General features: G+C 39.9%; 1 protein-coding gene across 1 annotated transcript; it reads left to right on the top strand.

Annotated features, from left to right (window-relative positions):
* The first annotated feature begins 6,307 nt into the window (after positions 1–6,307).
* LOC122063272 (4-coumarate:CoA ligase 1-like) lies at positions 6,308–11,426 on the top strand. Its single transcript, XM_042626977.1, has 5 exons — positions 6,308–7,475; positions 9,529–9,727; positions 10,417–10,630; positions 10,720–10,822; positions 11,121–11,426. Exons 1-5 carry the CDS (start codon positions 6,414–6,416, stop codon positions 11,238–11,240), a joined length of 1,698 nt encoding a protein of 565 aa, XP_042482911.1. The 5' UTR covers positions 6,308–6,413; the 3' UTR covers positions 11,241–11,426.
* The last annotated feature ends 702 nt before the right edge of the window (positions 11,427–12,128 follow it).

The following is a 12,128-nucleotide window of genomic DNA, read 5'->3' on the forward strand; positions in this document are numbered from 1 at the left end:
ATTGGCTTCTCTATATATGTCTTTGTACAGATTATTTCTTCTTCTTATTTTTCAAAATAAAATATGGTAAAAAAAGGTCTTGTGCATGGTCATAGATGCATGGTGCACCGGGTGCACAAGGCAAGTCATGGGGAAAAAATTCCAAAATTCCCATCGAATTATCCCTATTTGACTAATCGTGGATGGGTGGCACAAATTCCTGCAATGTAAATAATTGAATGGGGCTGAAATTTTGTTGAGAGGTAAACCCAAAGTCTCATTCACATCTACTGTCAACATTTGCAAAGCAAAAGAATTCAATACTATTAAAAGAGTGCAAAGACTATCAAGAAGATGCTTGGGGAGGCTATGTAATTACATGGTGGTCCCCACAGCACTGAATCTAAATACCCTTTCTTTGTTAAGTACGGGACTCCCAAGGTTTCTCCTACACATTGTCCCTCTACTTGCAAACCACCTCCAAAACTAGATTTGCCTCCTCCGATCATTCCTCCCTGTTATATGTATACTCCAGGTTCTTCTTCTACTTCCCCCCTTAAATCTTTTCCCAGACTCCATGATTCTAGTCCAGATGTTCATGGTATCCGTTATATTTGGAAAGTCAAACCATCAGTTTGAGCTACGGGCCAATCTAAAACAATTTCTCCTACTGAAGCAGCTTTGAATTGGCAGGCATAAAATGCCACTGTCCAGAACCAATATATATGATTGGATATTAGTTTCAAATTCGGTATGATATCAAACTATACAATTCCTAAATGCTTATATAGGTAAATTTCACATTATCCTTCTACATGATAAAACTTGTTTGTGCTCTCTATAGATGTCGTTTAACTTATCGGTCTAGAAGCCATTTGTAAATTAAATTAATAAAAAGAAGGGAGCTGGGCAAGAGATCACTTCCACATTATGCGGCCCGGGACCAACATAAGGTGTGATACCCTACTTTTAAAACTTGGTTTAATTACATGGTTGACCCGATTTAACCATGCAGGACCCGAACCAGAGAGGGTTAAGGTGGGTCCCTTATAGACCATGATGGCAAGGGTGACTTTGAACACAGGTTGGCCAGACAAGTCCAAATCAATGCCAGAGGAGACGGGTGTACCCAAGCCGTGCACATGCACGTATCATAAGGCAATGTATGAGTAATGCTGGTATGTAGCCATATCCTAAAGTGTATATGCATAATATATCTTGTGCCGAGAGTGAGATACATGCCGAGAGTCGAATTCCATCGAAATCTCAATTGTTGGCTAAGTTTCGACCAACAGGTGGGCGGTCACAGGCGGGTGAATCTGCCCACCTGAGTGACCCACCCATGTGGTTACTAGATATTCTCTAAGTATGAATAATACATATTGCGCGTCTCCTTTTCTCATTTAATTCATTAAAGAGTTGGTGAGAAGAGTAAAGAGGAGAGAGAAAAGAAAGGAAGAAAAGAGAACGAAGAAGAAGAAAGGGAAAAAAAAGAGGAGGACGAAATGATTTTAAGTCACGCCGAGGTTTGATCTTCTCATTCCGAAACAGAAAAAGTGATCCCCAACACGAGGTCCACGATTTAAGGTGAGCGATAGTTATACTTCTTAAATTTTCACCAAACCCCAAGTGAAACCCTTGATTTAGGTAGAGTTTCTTGAGATTTTGTAAATCCCACTTGACATGATGAATCTAAGGTTTAATATGGTCTATGTGTTGATTTTGAAGGTTTCAATAAGTGTTTACAAAATTTGAGAAGCATTGGTGATTTTTTGAGTTAAGAGGTGATTTTGAGGTTTTGGAAGAGCTCTTGAACAAAAAAGGTAAGATGGCTTTTCAATCCTTAAATCTAACTTAGATTTATGTTAGAATCATCTTATAAGACCTTAGATGTGTGGAAAATGTGATTGGAACAGCCTCATTTGGTTTCCCCAAGGTTAAGGAATATTTCAAGGAAGAAAGTAAATTTTCGTCCCCACAGGTGGACGAAGACCGGTAGGCAAAGCCGCCCGCCTGGGGGGGCAGCCCCTCAGTCCCCACCGATGGGCAGGGACAGACGAGCGAAGCCCCCGCCTGAGGGGGCCCACCTGAGGGGACAGCCCCTCGGTCCCCACTGGTGGGCGGGAACCAATGGGCGAAGCCGCCCACCTGAGGGGGCCCGCCGATTCGATCGACGAGCTATCCAGCCCACCTGTGAAGACCGATGGGGGTTGATAGGTGGGCTGTCTGGCCCACCTGTTGGCCCCCCGGTCGGATTTTTGAGTTCGAATGGGCCCAAAACGGGTGGACAACCCTCTTTTATGATTTTAAACATGATTTAAACATCAAATCTCATTAATTTTGACCCCAAAGTGGTAAAATGCTAACTCCATTCACTTATGATAGGTTCCACTAGAATTTACGTTTCTCACGTCTAATCTCACCTGTACCGAATGTGAGCTTCTGTACCCAATAAGTAAGTGGGGAGAGGACATTTGAATTTATTTTAAGGTATGTTGTAGCATCATTAAATTATATCTAGACTAGCCATGTCATCATGCAAATTATGTATAGATTAGTCATCCTCGTATGCTATTTGCACGTATTGTTTGTGCATTTTAAATAAAGGAATTATGACATGTGGGTGGTGATTTACATTCTCAATGTTAAATGATTGATGTGCTTATGTGATGAGTGATTGGATTACTGTGCATGATGCATTATTAGACTAGATGCCGTAGTCGACTTGGAAACAAGTGCATTGGTGGCCCGTGGTATGGGACACAGTGGTACTATGCAATCGTACTTTGTCATATAGGAGCATGCAGTTTATGATTATCATTTTCCCATGCTACGACCCTTCCCAACAGGGGTTGAGGTGTTGGATTATCACTTGGGGGGAAGCAGTGGTCGCGGTTGTCGGGTCACTGTGATGGTTAGACATACGCCCGGTTGGTCATTAAGACAGTCAACAACCTCAGTGGTATATTCAAGAGGGCCAATTGTACTGCTTTTAAATTACTGGGGTCAACACCTTTACTTTTCTGTCATTTACTTTTATGTTGAGAGCCGATAGTCGGCATGCTTTACTTTTCTGAGTACTCACGGTGGGCCTTCCCCAACAACCCTATAGGCGTATCACGGGATGGAGTTCGTGGTTCGTACCTGGGGCATACGCGCACTGTGGTTGTAAGTAGCACATAACCAAAGACTTAGTAATGTTGTTTAGGTAGATAAGATTTAAAATGAATTGCATAGCATATAGTGCATATAGATGTGATTGTTGTATGATCTTTCTTTTTACTTACTGAGCTAGTGAGCTCATCCCACGTGCGCACCTCTTTTAGATGATTTTGCAGGTCACCCGCCTGAAGATTAAGAGTCGGGCCCCACTGTCGAGTTTTTTGTTGAGGGTTGGTGGATCCCCAGGGAGTATGAGCACGGTGCTGATTGCATGTGCGAGGGCTGTACTGCGAGACCGCAATAATGACACCGTACAGGATTTTACTTTTTGATTCTTTTGATGACTTCCCTTTTTGTGTACTTGATACGTAAATTGTTATTCTTTTTGTGTAAATATCAAGCCTACGGGCCCATATGTACTTAGCTATATACTACAATTTGGGTATATTGGGGATATTTACAGGTAATTTAAGTCTTCCGCTGAACTTTTGAACACTTATCTTAGATGTGGGTATGCTGTGGTGAGGTACTGTATCAGATAATCTTGGCATAATCCTGGCAAGTTTGAGTTAACCGGAGTTAACCCGATCACCAGTCCGGTTCTGTGTGAACAGGGTGTGACATAAGGGCAGATGAGAATACATACATGGGCATCAACAACAATGGAATTATTTATTTTACAAGGGATGGACACGCGCAGGGGCTACAATATCAGACAATTTTCTTTTTTCTGACAAAAAATTATATTTTAAGGAATAACCATTACAACAGTTGTAATGATTCATAACAGTCCTGGACATGCCACTATCATCACAATCATCGTCTCTCTATGACTTGTGCGTATTATATGTTTTAGCATTGAAGCAACTCTCTAAGGGATATTGTGGTAGACAATTTAGAGTGTCAATCGGTCGGGTCTAATCGGTCTTCAAGCTCTCCACTTCCCACCAATTGAAGGTCTAACTCCATTATCAATTGTTTCTGTAATTGGACTTTATAGGTTAGGCATGGACACAATTCTATATGGTTGGTCAGTTATTGGTCCATAATTGGGTTCTTGGTAATTAAAATTATCAGGCTCTAATTAGACCACATAAACGGTCTATAATCAAGCTATAAATGGTCAATGGTGTTGATCAATATTGATCGAGTGGTTGTTAGATTACAATCAAATAACATTACCATAACTTTACATAATCAGACTAGGCATGTAATGCCCCAACCCCATTAACCTTGGCATAATATTGTCTTTTTTTACTCATAGGCCTCAAGGCTTTAAAACTCATTGTATCATATTAAGGAGGCTAAAGGTTTTTCAATTAGCCCAGTAATCTCCCCTAGATGATATGGATTTAAAGTTTGTACACTCTCATTGATCTCCCAAACTCCCTGATACTTAACATATTCTTGGTGGGGATACCTGTTAACCCCACCTCCACTTACCTGAAGACTGGTGAAATGGACACACACACGTGTTCACAATCCATCTAAGATCCATGATGCAATACTTTAAGTTCATAAAGCTATAAAATGATTCTACGATCATATAGATAATAATAATCAAAATATAGACAACTAGTGATTTTTATTGATATTTACCATATTTACAAAATATATATATATATATATATTTTTTTTTTTCATAGTTGAATCATAATTACAGTTATGCCCTTAGGGCTACATTTGATAAATACATAAAAGAATAAAAATAGAAGATGTAATGACATGATACGAATTATTAACGAAAAAACCTAATCAACAGATTCTAAGTCCATAGTAGGTATCAGTGCTACTGTAACATAGATGAGTTTGCATTTTGTAGATGAAACACTTTAACAGTCCAGTTTTAGTCTAGCCTATATATGTAAAAAACTTTAAAAGGGGGGGGGGGTGTGGCCGAATTGGACCAAGCTTGATCTTTTGACACTCCTAAAATGTTTGGATTGCATTCTTGGGGATCCAATTGACAGATGAGAGATAATGTTATAAACCAACAATCAAATTTTCACTTGGTTATAACAAAAAAAAAAATCTATTTTTCCCAAGTTTAAATGGAAAAAAGAGTCAATCTGAGAGTGTGCCTAACCAACTGGTGATTTTTATTGATATTTACCATATTTACAAGAAAAAAAAAAATCACATTGTTGATGTTTCCTCATGTGGTTTCGTTGGCCTCCATGCTGGTGCAAGGGCAACGCTCTTGAACAGAAACTCTTGCCCTGATTTAAATTAGTCATTAGAAGTGCAACTCGGGACAAGTTGGGCTGAGCAACTAAAAACTTTGAAAAAGTTTGAGCACAAGGCCCTCCTTGCACCCTTTTTTTTATTTTGACAAATGTGTAGGGTTGCACCCAGATACATACATAAAGGTTGGTGAAATTACCACACCACCTCTTATTGAAGGTGAAAATGTCCACCTTGTTGATGTTTCCAGATGTACTTCCATGGAACAAGATCCTTTGTCGCGTGATGCTGTGTATAATGTAGATCTAAGGGTTGAGAGCATCTGGTTTATGCGTCCATGCGTTGGACTGGGTGTCTAAAGGGTCCCAAACCCTTGGATTAACCCCAAGCTGATGCAACCCTTATACTCCCGGACAGAAAATTAGCATTCTCTCCCATCCTAAAAAAGTGTGTTGTTCTATTTTTAGATGAGATCTTAACCGTCCGATGATTGGTTCACAAGATCGATTGTGGTTGGTGGCCGATCCAACGGCTGGCCCATCATTTCAACCATCATAATCCATTAGTGTTTCACAAAAAATTCCCAACAAATGTGAACACAAGTATCCCTTCCACCACGAGGAACAAAGAGAAATTCTTAATTACAGTTTAAATTCAACTCCAAGCCATATTTTCGAGCTTAGCTGAGCCAAGTATTATGCCAAAGCCCAATCTCAGGTCCAAGCCATCAAGCCAACCAACCAAGAGACAAGGTGGTAGGTAACACAGTTCGGCTCAAGAGGCAACCGGTTCGTCCGGTAAACAGTCAAACAGTGTTAGGTGAAGCCTAACGTGGCAAGTAGGAAGGTCGTTTAGTCAACGTGACATTCACCAGCAACACAATCACCACCATCTCCTCCGTCTACCAAATGACCAAAACACGCCCCCTCTTCACCAACCCCCGCTACTCTTCCCTCTTCCTATATTTACATTCTCTTCCTCCACAAACCAACCTCAGAGTCTCTCAATTTCACAGACTCTACAAAACACAAACCAGATTTCTCTTTCTCTCCCTAAGACCCTAACCCTTCTTTCTGCAACTTTTTTCGATGGAGCCTGTAAAAGTAGCGGTACCGGTGCCGGTGCCGGAACCAGTTCAGGTGGTGAAGGAAACACCACCGGAGACAAAGCTGAAGCAAGAAGAGTTCATTTTCCGATCAAGACTCCCCGACATTTACATCCCAAGCCATCTCCCACTACACTCTTATTGTTTTGAAAACATATCACAATTCAGTTCACGTCCATGTCTCATAAACGGCTCCACCGGCGAGATACACACTTACGCCGACGTCGAGCTCATCTCTCGAAGAGTCGCCTCCGGACTTAACAAACTAGGCATTCAACAAGGCCAAGTGATCATGAATTTACTACCCAATTTGCCAGAATTCGTCTTCGCCTTCCTCGGGGCTTCATATCGCGGAGCCATGACCACGACGGCGAACCCGTTTTATACGCCGGCGGAGATTGCCAAACAAGCCAAGACATCCAATACTAGACTGATAGTGACACAAGCTTGTTATGTGGAGAAGGTGAAGGAGTTAGCAGAAGAGAATGATATTAAGATTGTGTGCATTGACTCGGCCCCAGATGGGTGTATTCATTTCTCCGAGTTGACTCAGTCAGACGAGAATGATATGCCAAGTGTCGAGATCTCATCGGATGATGTCGTGGCTCTTCCTTTCTCATCTGGGACCACTGGTTTACCTAAGGGTGTGATGCTGAGTCATAAGGGTTTAGTGACGAGTGTGGCTCAACAGGTTGATGGGGATAACCCCAACTTGTATCTAACGAGTCAGGATGTGTTGCTATGTGTGTTACCTTTGTTTCATATTTACTCTCTCAATACAGTGTTATTGTGTGGGCTACGAGTAGGGGCAGCTATCCTGATCATGCGGAAGTTTGAGATTGTGGCCTTGATGGAGTTGGTGCAAAAGTATAAGGTGACATTTGCACCGTTGGTTCCACCAATAGTTTTGTCGATCACGAAGAGTTCTGTTGCGGCGAGTTACGATCTATCGTCGATCACGAAAGTGATGTCTGGGGCGGCACCCATGGGAAAGGAGCTTGAGGATGCCCTTAGAGACTTGCTTCCCAATGCAAAGTTTGGTCAGGTATGTCTAATACTGCTTAATTTTATGGTTTTCTTTCGTTAATCTTAATGCTGATGCTTGTTTCCGTAATCCTATGGGAACGTTATTAGTTGAACCCTTTTTATCCGGCAAAAAAAAAAAGAGTCCTATTCATCCAAAAAGAAGTGGTCCTATGAGAAAATCAATCTTACTGAAACTTTTAATAAAAGAACTCCAACCGTGGATCTTGTAATATAAGAAAATAACAAAAATAATAATCTTATAGCATGAGAAGGTTGGTTGGATGGTTGGCTGCGATAATAGGAAATTCGGGGACGCTTGTGACAACCAAAGAGTGCCCTAGCCTAATGGGTATTTATGTGGTCATTCAGCAGATCTGATCTGTCCTCATGGTCCTTGAATTAGCAGACAAAAGAGAAAAGAAAAATAATCTATGTGCCTAACCGGTGCCACATAAGCATATAAGGCCTATTCAGGCAGTTTGTTACATCCATCCATGGAAGTGAAAGGTGTTTCTGTTTTTTTATTGAGTGAAAAGTGCTACTCATCTAAAGGTTATCTTATGAGAGAATCTTACTTGTAAATATTTTCTGGGCAATAGAATGCTCACTATCGTTTGGTTATGGCATCAAAACATGGGTCAATGGAAAGATAAGCAGAGACATTGTCCGACGTGTGGGTGAGGGGATTGAATTCCTCCAAGGTGCAACAGGGCACCTGTCGCATATCCAATGACAAAAAATGCTTAGGCATGGAGCCTAAGGCAATCGCATGCAATCCAAGATATTTTTAGACGTTGGATGTGCACTAGACACCTTGTTGCGCTACAAAGGATTCAAGTCCTAGGTAAAGGGGTAAAGGAATCTTTTAATGTCCACCTCTATTTGGGTGAGAAGATGCAACCACAGATCATTCATTCATTCTTCTTCTTCCTCTTTTCTTTTCTTTCCTTTTTTTTTTTTTTTTTAATATCAAGTAATGAAAATTATAATAAGAGAAACTCTGGCCGTGAGTCTGATAGTATTTTACTGCAAATGAGAAGTCATATAGTATCAGTCTGGTTGGTAGGATGGTTGGCTGCGATGATGGGGAATTCGGGGATGCTTGTGATACCTAACAGTTGGCCTTTACCTACTTTCCAATTTTTTTGGTGGTTGGGATATTCATAACTATAAAAAAACGTGACATTCGGCCATTCCATCCCCCACTCCAAAACTATTTCAAAACACAAGATTTTAGTGGTAAGTATTTAAAATTCGTGTCGTAGTTCACCTCTCATATCTCTCAAGCTGAGATGAGATGCCCGCCTCTAGTCGTGAAATGTGAGTTTGGCTCTTTTCTTTTATATGAGGGATTTGACTCTTCTGTGGCGTAATATGGTGTTCGACGCTCATCTAATGGCTAGAATTGGTTTGACTAGGGTTGATCACACACAAATCAAAGTGTTTCTATGCATTGGATGCGCACCGGACACCATGTTGAGTCATAGAAGATCCAAACCCTTATATGAGAGGTTCCAAATCCATGAATCATACTTGTATTTCTTAATATACCAATAACAAAGAAGCTAGAGTCCTCCCTCCACTAGACGGCTTCACACTCTAATATCCTTTCAGTTATTTAAAGGTAGGGCCCCAAGGAAAATTGAATTCATAATCTCTTAACCATGAAGTGTTGGTCCATGTCAACTAAGCTATCCTTTGGGGTACCTAATATTTTTCTTTCACTCTCCCATTTCTATTGCTTGACCTCTTCCATGATCCTTACATAACGAATATTTATTGCAAAAATGGATTATATTTCAAGGGAAAGATTAAGTATTGATTTGAAGCCACCAAAATTCAGCCGTATCAAGTCAAATCAAAATTTTGGACAAGTGGCATGAAATGCATGACAAATAAATAAATAAATAAACAATAAATAAAAATCAACATATGTATTAGAATTTAGAAAGATAATAAATAATTATCCATTTAACAATAGAAGGTGGTGCTTCCAAATTACTAATTTGTTATTTTATTATTATTATTATTATTATTTTTTTTTTTTGTGATACTTTGAATGTACACAACAGGGATATGGGATGACAGAGGCGGGACCAGTGTTGTCAATGTGCTCAGCTTTTGCAAAGGAGCCATTTGATATAAAATTAGGATCATGTGGGACCGTTGTCAGGAATGCCGATTTGAAGATCCTTGATCCTGAGACAGGTGTCACTCTCCCAAGAAATCAGCCCGGAGAAATTTGCATTAGAGGGGCCCAGATCATGAAAGGTAAGACCATCTTTTTAATTTCATTCTATCCATCAGTTCCATGATTTCTAAATAAAGGTTTTTGGTCAATCACTTTCTTAAATTAATATCTGTAACAAGATATTAAGCTTAATTAGGGGTAAACATGTCCGAAAGTAAAATGAGAAATCTCATCCCTTCAACCTCAAGCATGATTGGTGAGAACTATTTACAAGTGTGATTGTACTCGTAAGAGGATTTGATCCACTCATCCCCAGAGTGTGAATCAGTTTCTCATACGAGAAATAGGTTGATCAACATAGATGGATTCCACTCAACATTGGATCAATCTGTATGAACCATTCTCGTATGAGGACTTGATTCGCTTTCTTATCCCCACACATATCAAGAATAAGGCCAAAGACCCTCAGATGCTTCCACTAGGCCTAACCAATGAGTGCTTTAACTCATCTCCAAGTGGCTAATACTAGGCGACATATGATACCAAATCCCCAATTTTGTTGTGAATTTGTAGGTCAATGGTGACCACTGACCCCAGGGCATTTGAAGGGTCTGTGCAGAGGCCCAAGCCCGGTCCACTGCCACAGTCAGATGGGCTGTAATGGGCCAGACTGAAAGAACATGAATCATGTAAGAAGTAGGGGTTCTAGGCCCACAATCTATTGTATTAGATGTGGAAATGATACATTTGGTCTTTTGAATTTGTTCAGGTTACCTCAATGATCCTGAAGCAACAGAGAGAACCATTGACAAAGAAGGTTGGTTACATACCGGCGATGTCGGTTTAATCGACGACAATGATGAGATGTTCATTGTGGATAGATTGAAGGAAATAATCAAGTACAAAGGTTTCCAAGTAGCGCCTGCTGAGCTTGAAGGCATGCTCATTGCTCATCCACAAATATCTGACGCGGCTGTAGTCCCGTAAGTCCTCTCTATTCTTAACTTTCCTCAGTTCTGATCTGCTTCTTAGGGAAACCGGATTCTGATCATTGTGTTACTATATATTTCAGAATGAAAGATGAACTTGCTGGTGAGGTTCCAGTTGCATTTGTTGTGAAATCCAATGGTTATGAGATAACGGAGGATGATATCAAGAAATATATCTCAAAACAGGTGAGTTCCAAACATATCGGTAATATAGAAGCCCATAGGAGTCACCAAGCCCAAGCCTAATTTAACCTTGGGTTTTTCCCAACCAAAGAACTGAAAGTGCCAATCTTAGGTCAGTCCACGATTTAACAAGCCCAGCCCAAGCCCATTTTAATCATGGTTATTTCCCAACCAAAGAACTGAAAATGCCAATCTTAGGTCAGTCCAGCTTTAACAGGCCCAGACCAAGTTTGACCCTAGCTGTCCCAGTGGCAAATTGGTAATTTGGAGAAAAGTTTTCTTACAGATCTTAATGGTGCAGGTGGTGTTCTATAAAAGAATCAGCCGGGTTTTCTTCATCGATGCCATTCCTAAAGCGCCATCTGGCAAAATCTTACGGAAGGATTTAAGAGCAAAGCTGGCAAATGGTGTTCCCAACTAGTTATTTTGAAAGCCACTCTATCCTGCCATACTACCATATATTCTGTGGGAGAAAAAGGAAAATTCTGTGGCAATTCCTCCATTGATCTCCCTATTTTAACGTTGTGATTCTTTTGGCCCTTCAATCAAATTATTCATTTGTTAAGGATTACTTCTATTCACTCTAAACTTTATATTTTTGTGGTGATGATTGAGAACTCTGTCTAATCAAAATTCTTTAATAAAGTTAGTTTAGTATAAAAGGTTAGAGAAAGATTGCGCACGCTGCTGGGTGCCCAGACCCCTTTTCTCTCGCTCTTTTCTTTGGAAATGACCTTCATGCCGATCTTATCTTATCTCATCTTCCCATTGATTGAGCCATTAGTTCCAAGAAAGCTAACAAGGTGGCCAACCCTTTTCTTATAAGTCAATTTGAGGATGCCTTTTAATGGTGATTTTGTAACCAAAATGCATTACTTTAGGAAATGAAATGATGAATGATCACATCAATATTTAAGGCTTGAACTAAAAAAAAATCCTTCTGATTTCAACTTGAGCTCTCTCCAACATTTCTCTAAATTTTATTATCATTAAGCAAGAACCAAGAGCAACAAAACTACAACTAGTATCTATGAATGGTCGATATACCAAAATTAGACCTCTGTATGCTAAAAACAATAGGCCATATAGTGTTGAGGATTATTTTTATTTATTTTTTTATTTTTTTGTGCAAGGATATTTTTATGTTCACCAGACAAATAAGATGGTTTGGAGAAACTTAATTGATAGTCTTCATGGATAATAAAAAAGGTTGTGCTTTCAAACCAGTTAAAAGGGTGGAATATAATGACACCTGCATGTCCAGGGCCGATGATAATGATTATTGTTTTTTTTTTTTTTTTTTTTTTTT

The sequence above is a fragment of the Macadamia integrifolia genome, unplaced genomic scaffold, assembly GCF_013358625.1.
Source record: "Macadamia integrifolia cultivar HAES 741 unplaced genomic scaffold, SCU_Mint_v3 scaffold1276, whole genome shotgun sequence".
NCBI classification, from domain to species: domain Eukaryota; kingdom Viridiplantae; phylum Streptophyta; class Magnoliopsida; order Proteales; family Proteaceae; genus Macadamia; species Macadamia integrifolia.

Bases quoted from the DNA above. Each gene is read 5' to 3' on its own strand.
- LOC122063272 (XM_042626977.1), top strand. From the start codon at position 6,414: ATGGAGCCTGTAAAAGTAGCGGTACCGGTGCCGGTGCCGGAACCAGTT. The intron at 9,728-10,416 runs GTAAGACCATCT...GAATTTGTTCAG, and splicing joins AGGGGCCCAGATCATGAAAG to GTTACCTCAATGATCCTGAA. The intron at 10,823-11,120 runs GTGAGTTCCAAA...TTAATGGTGCAG, and splicing joins AGAAATATATCTCAAAACAG to GTGGTGTTCTATAAAAGAAT.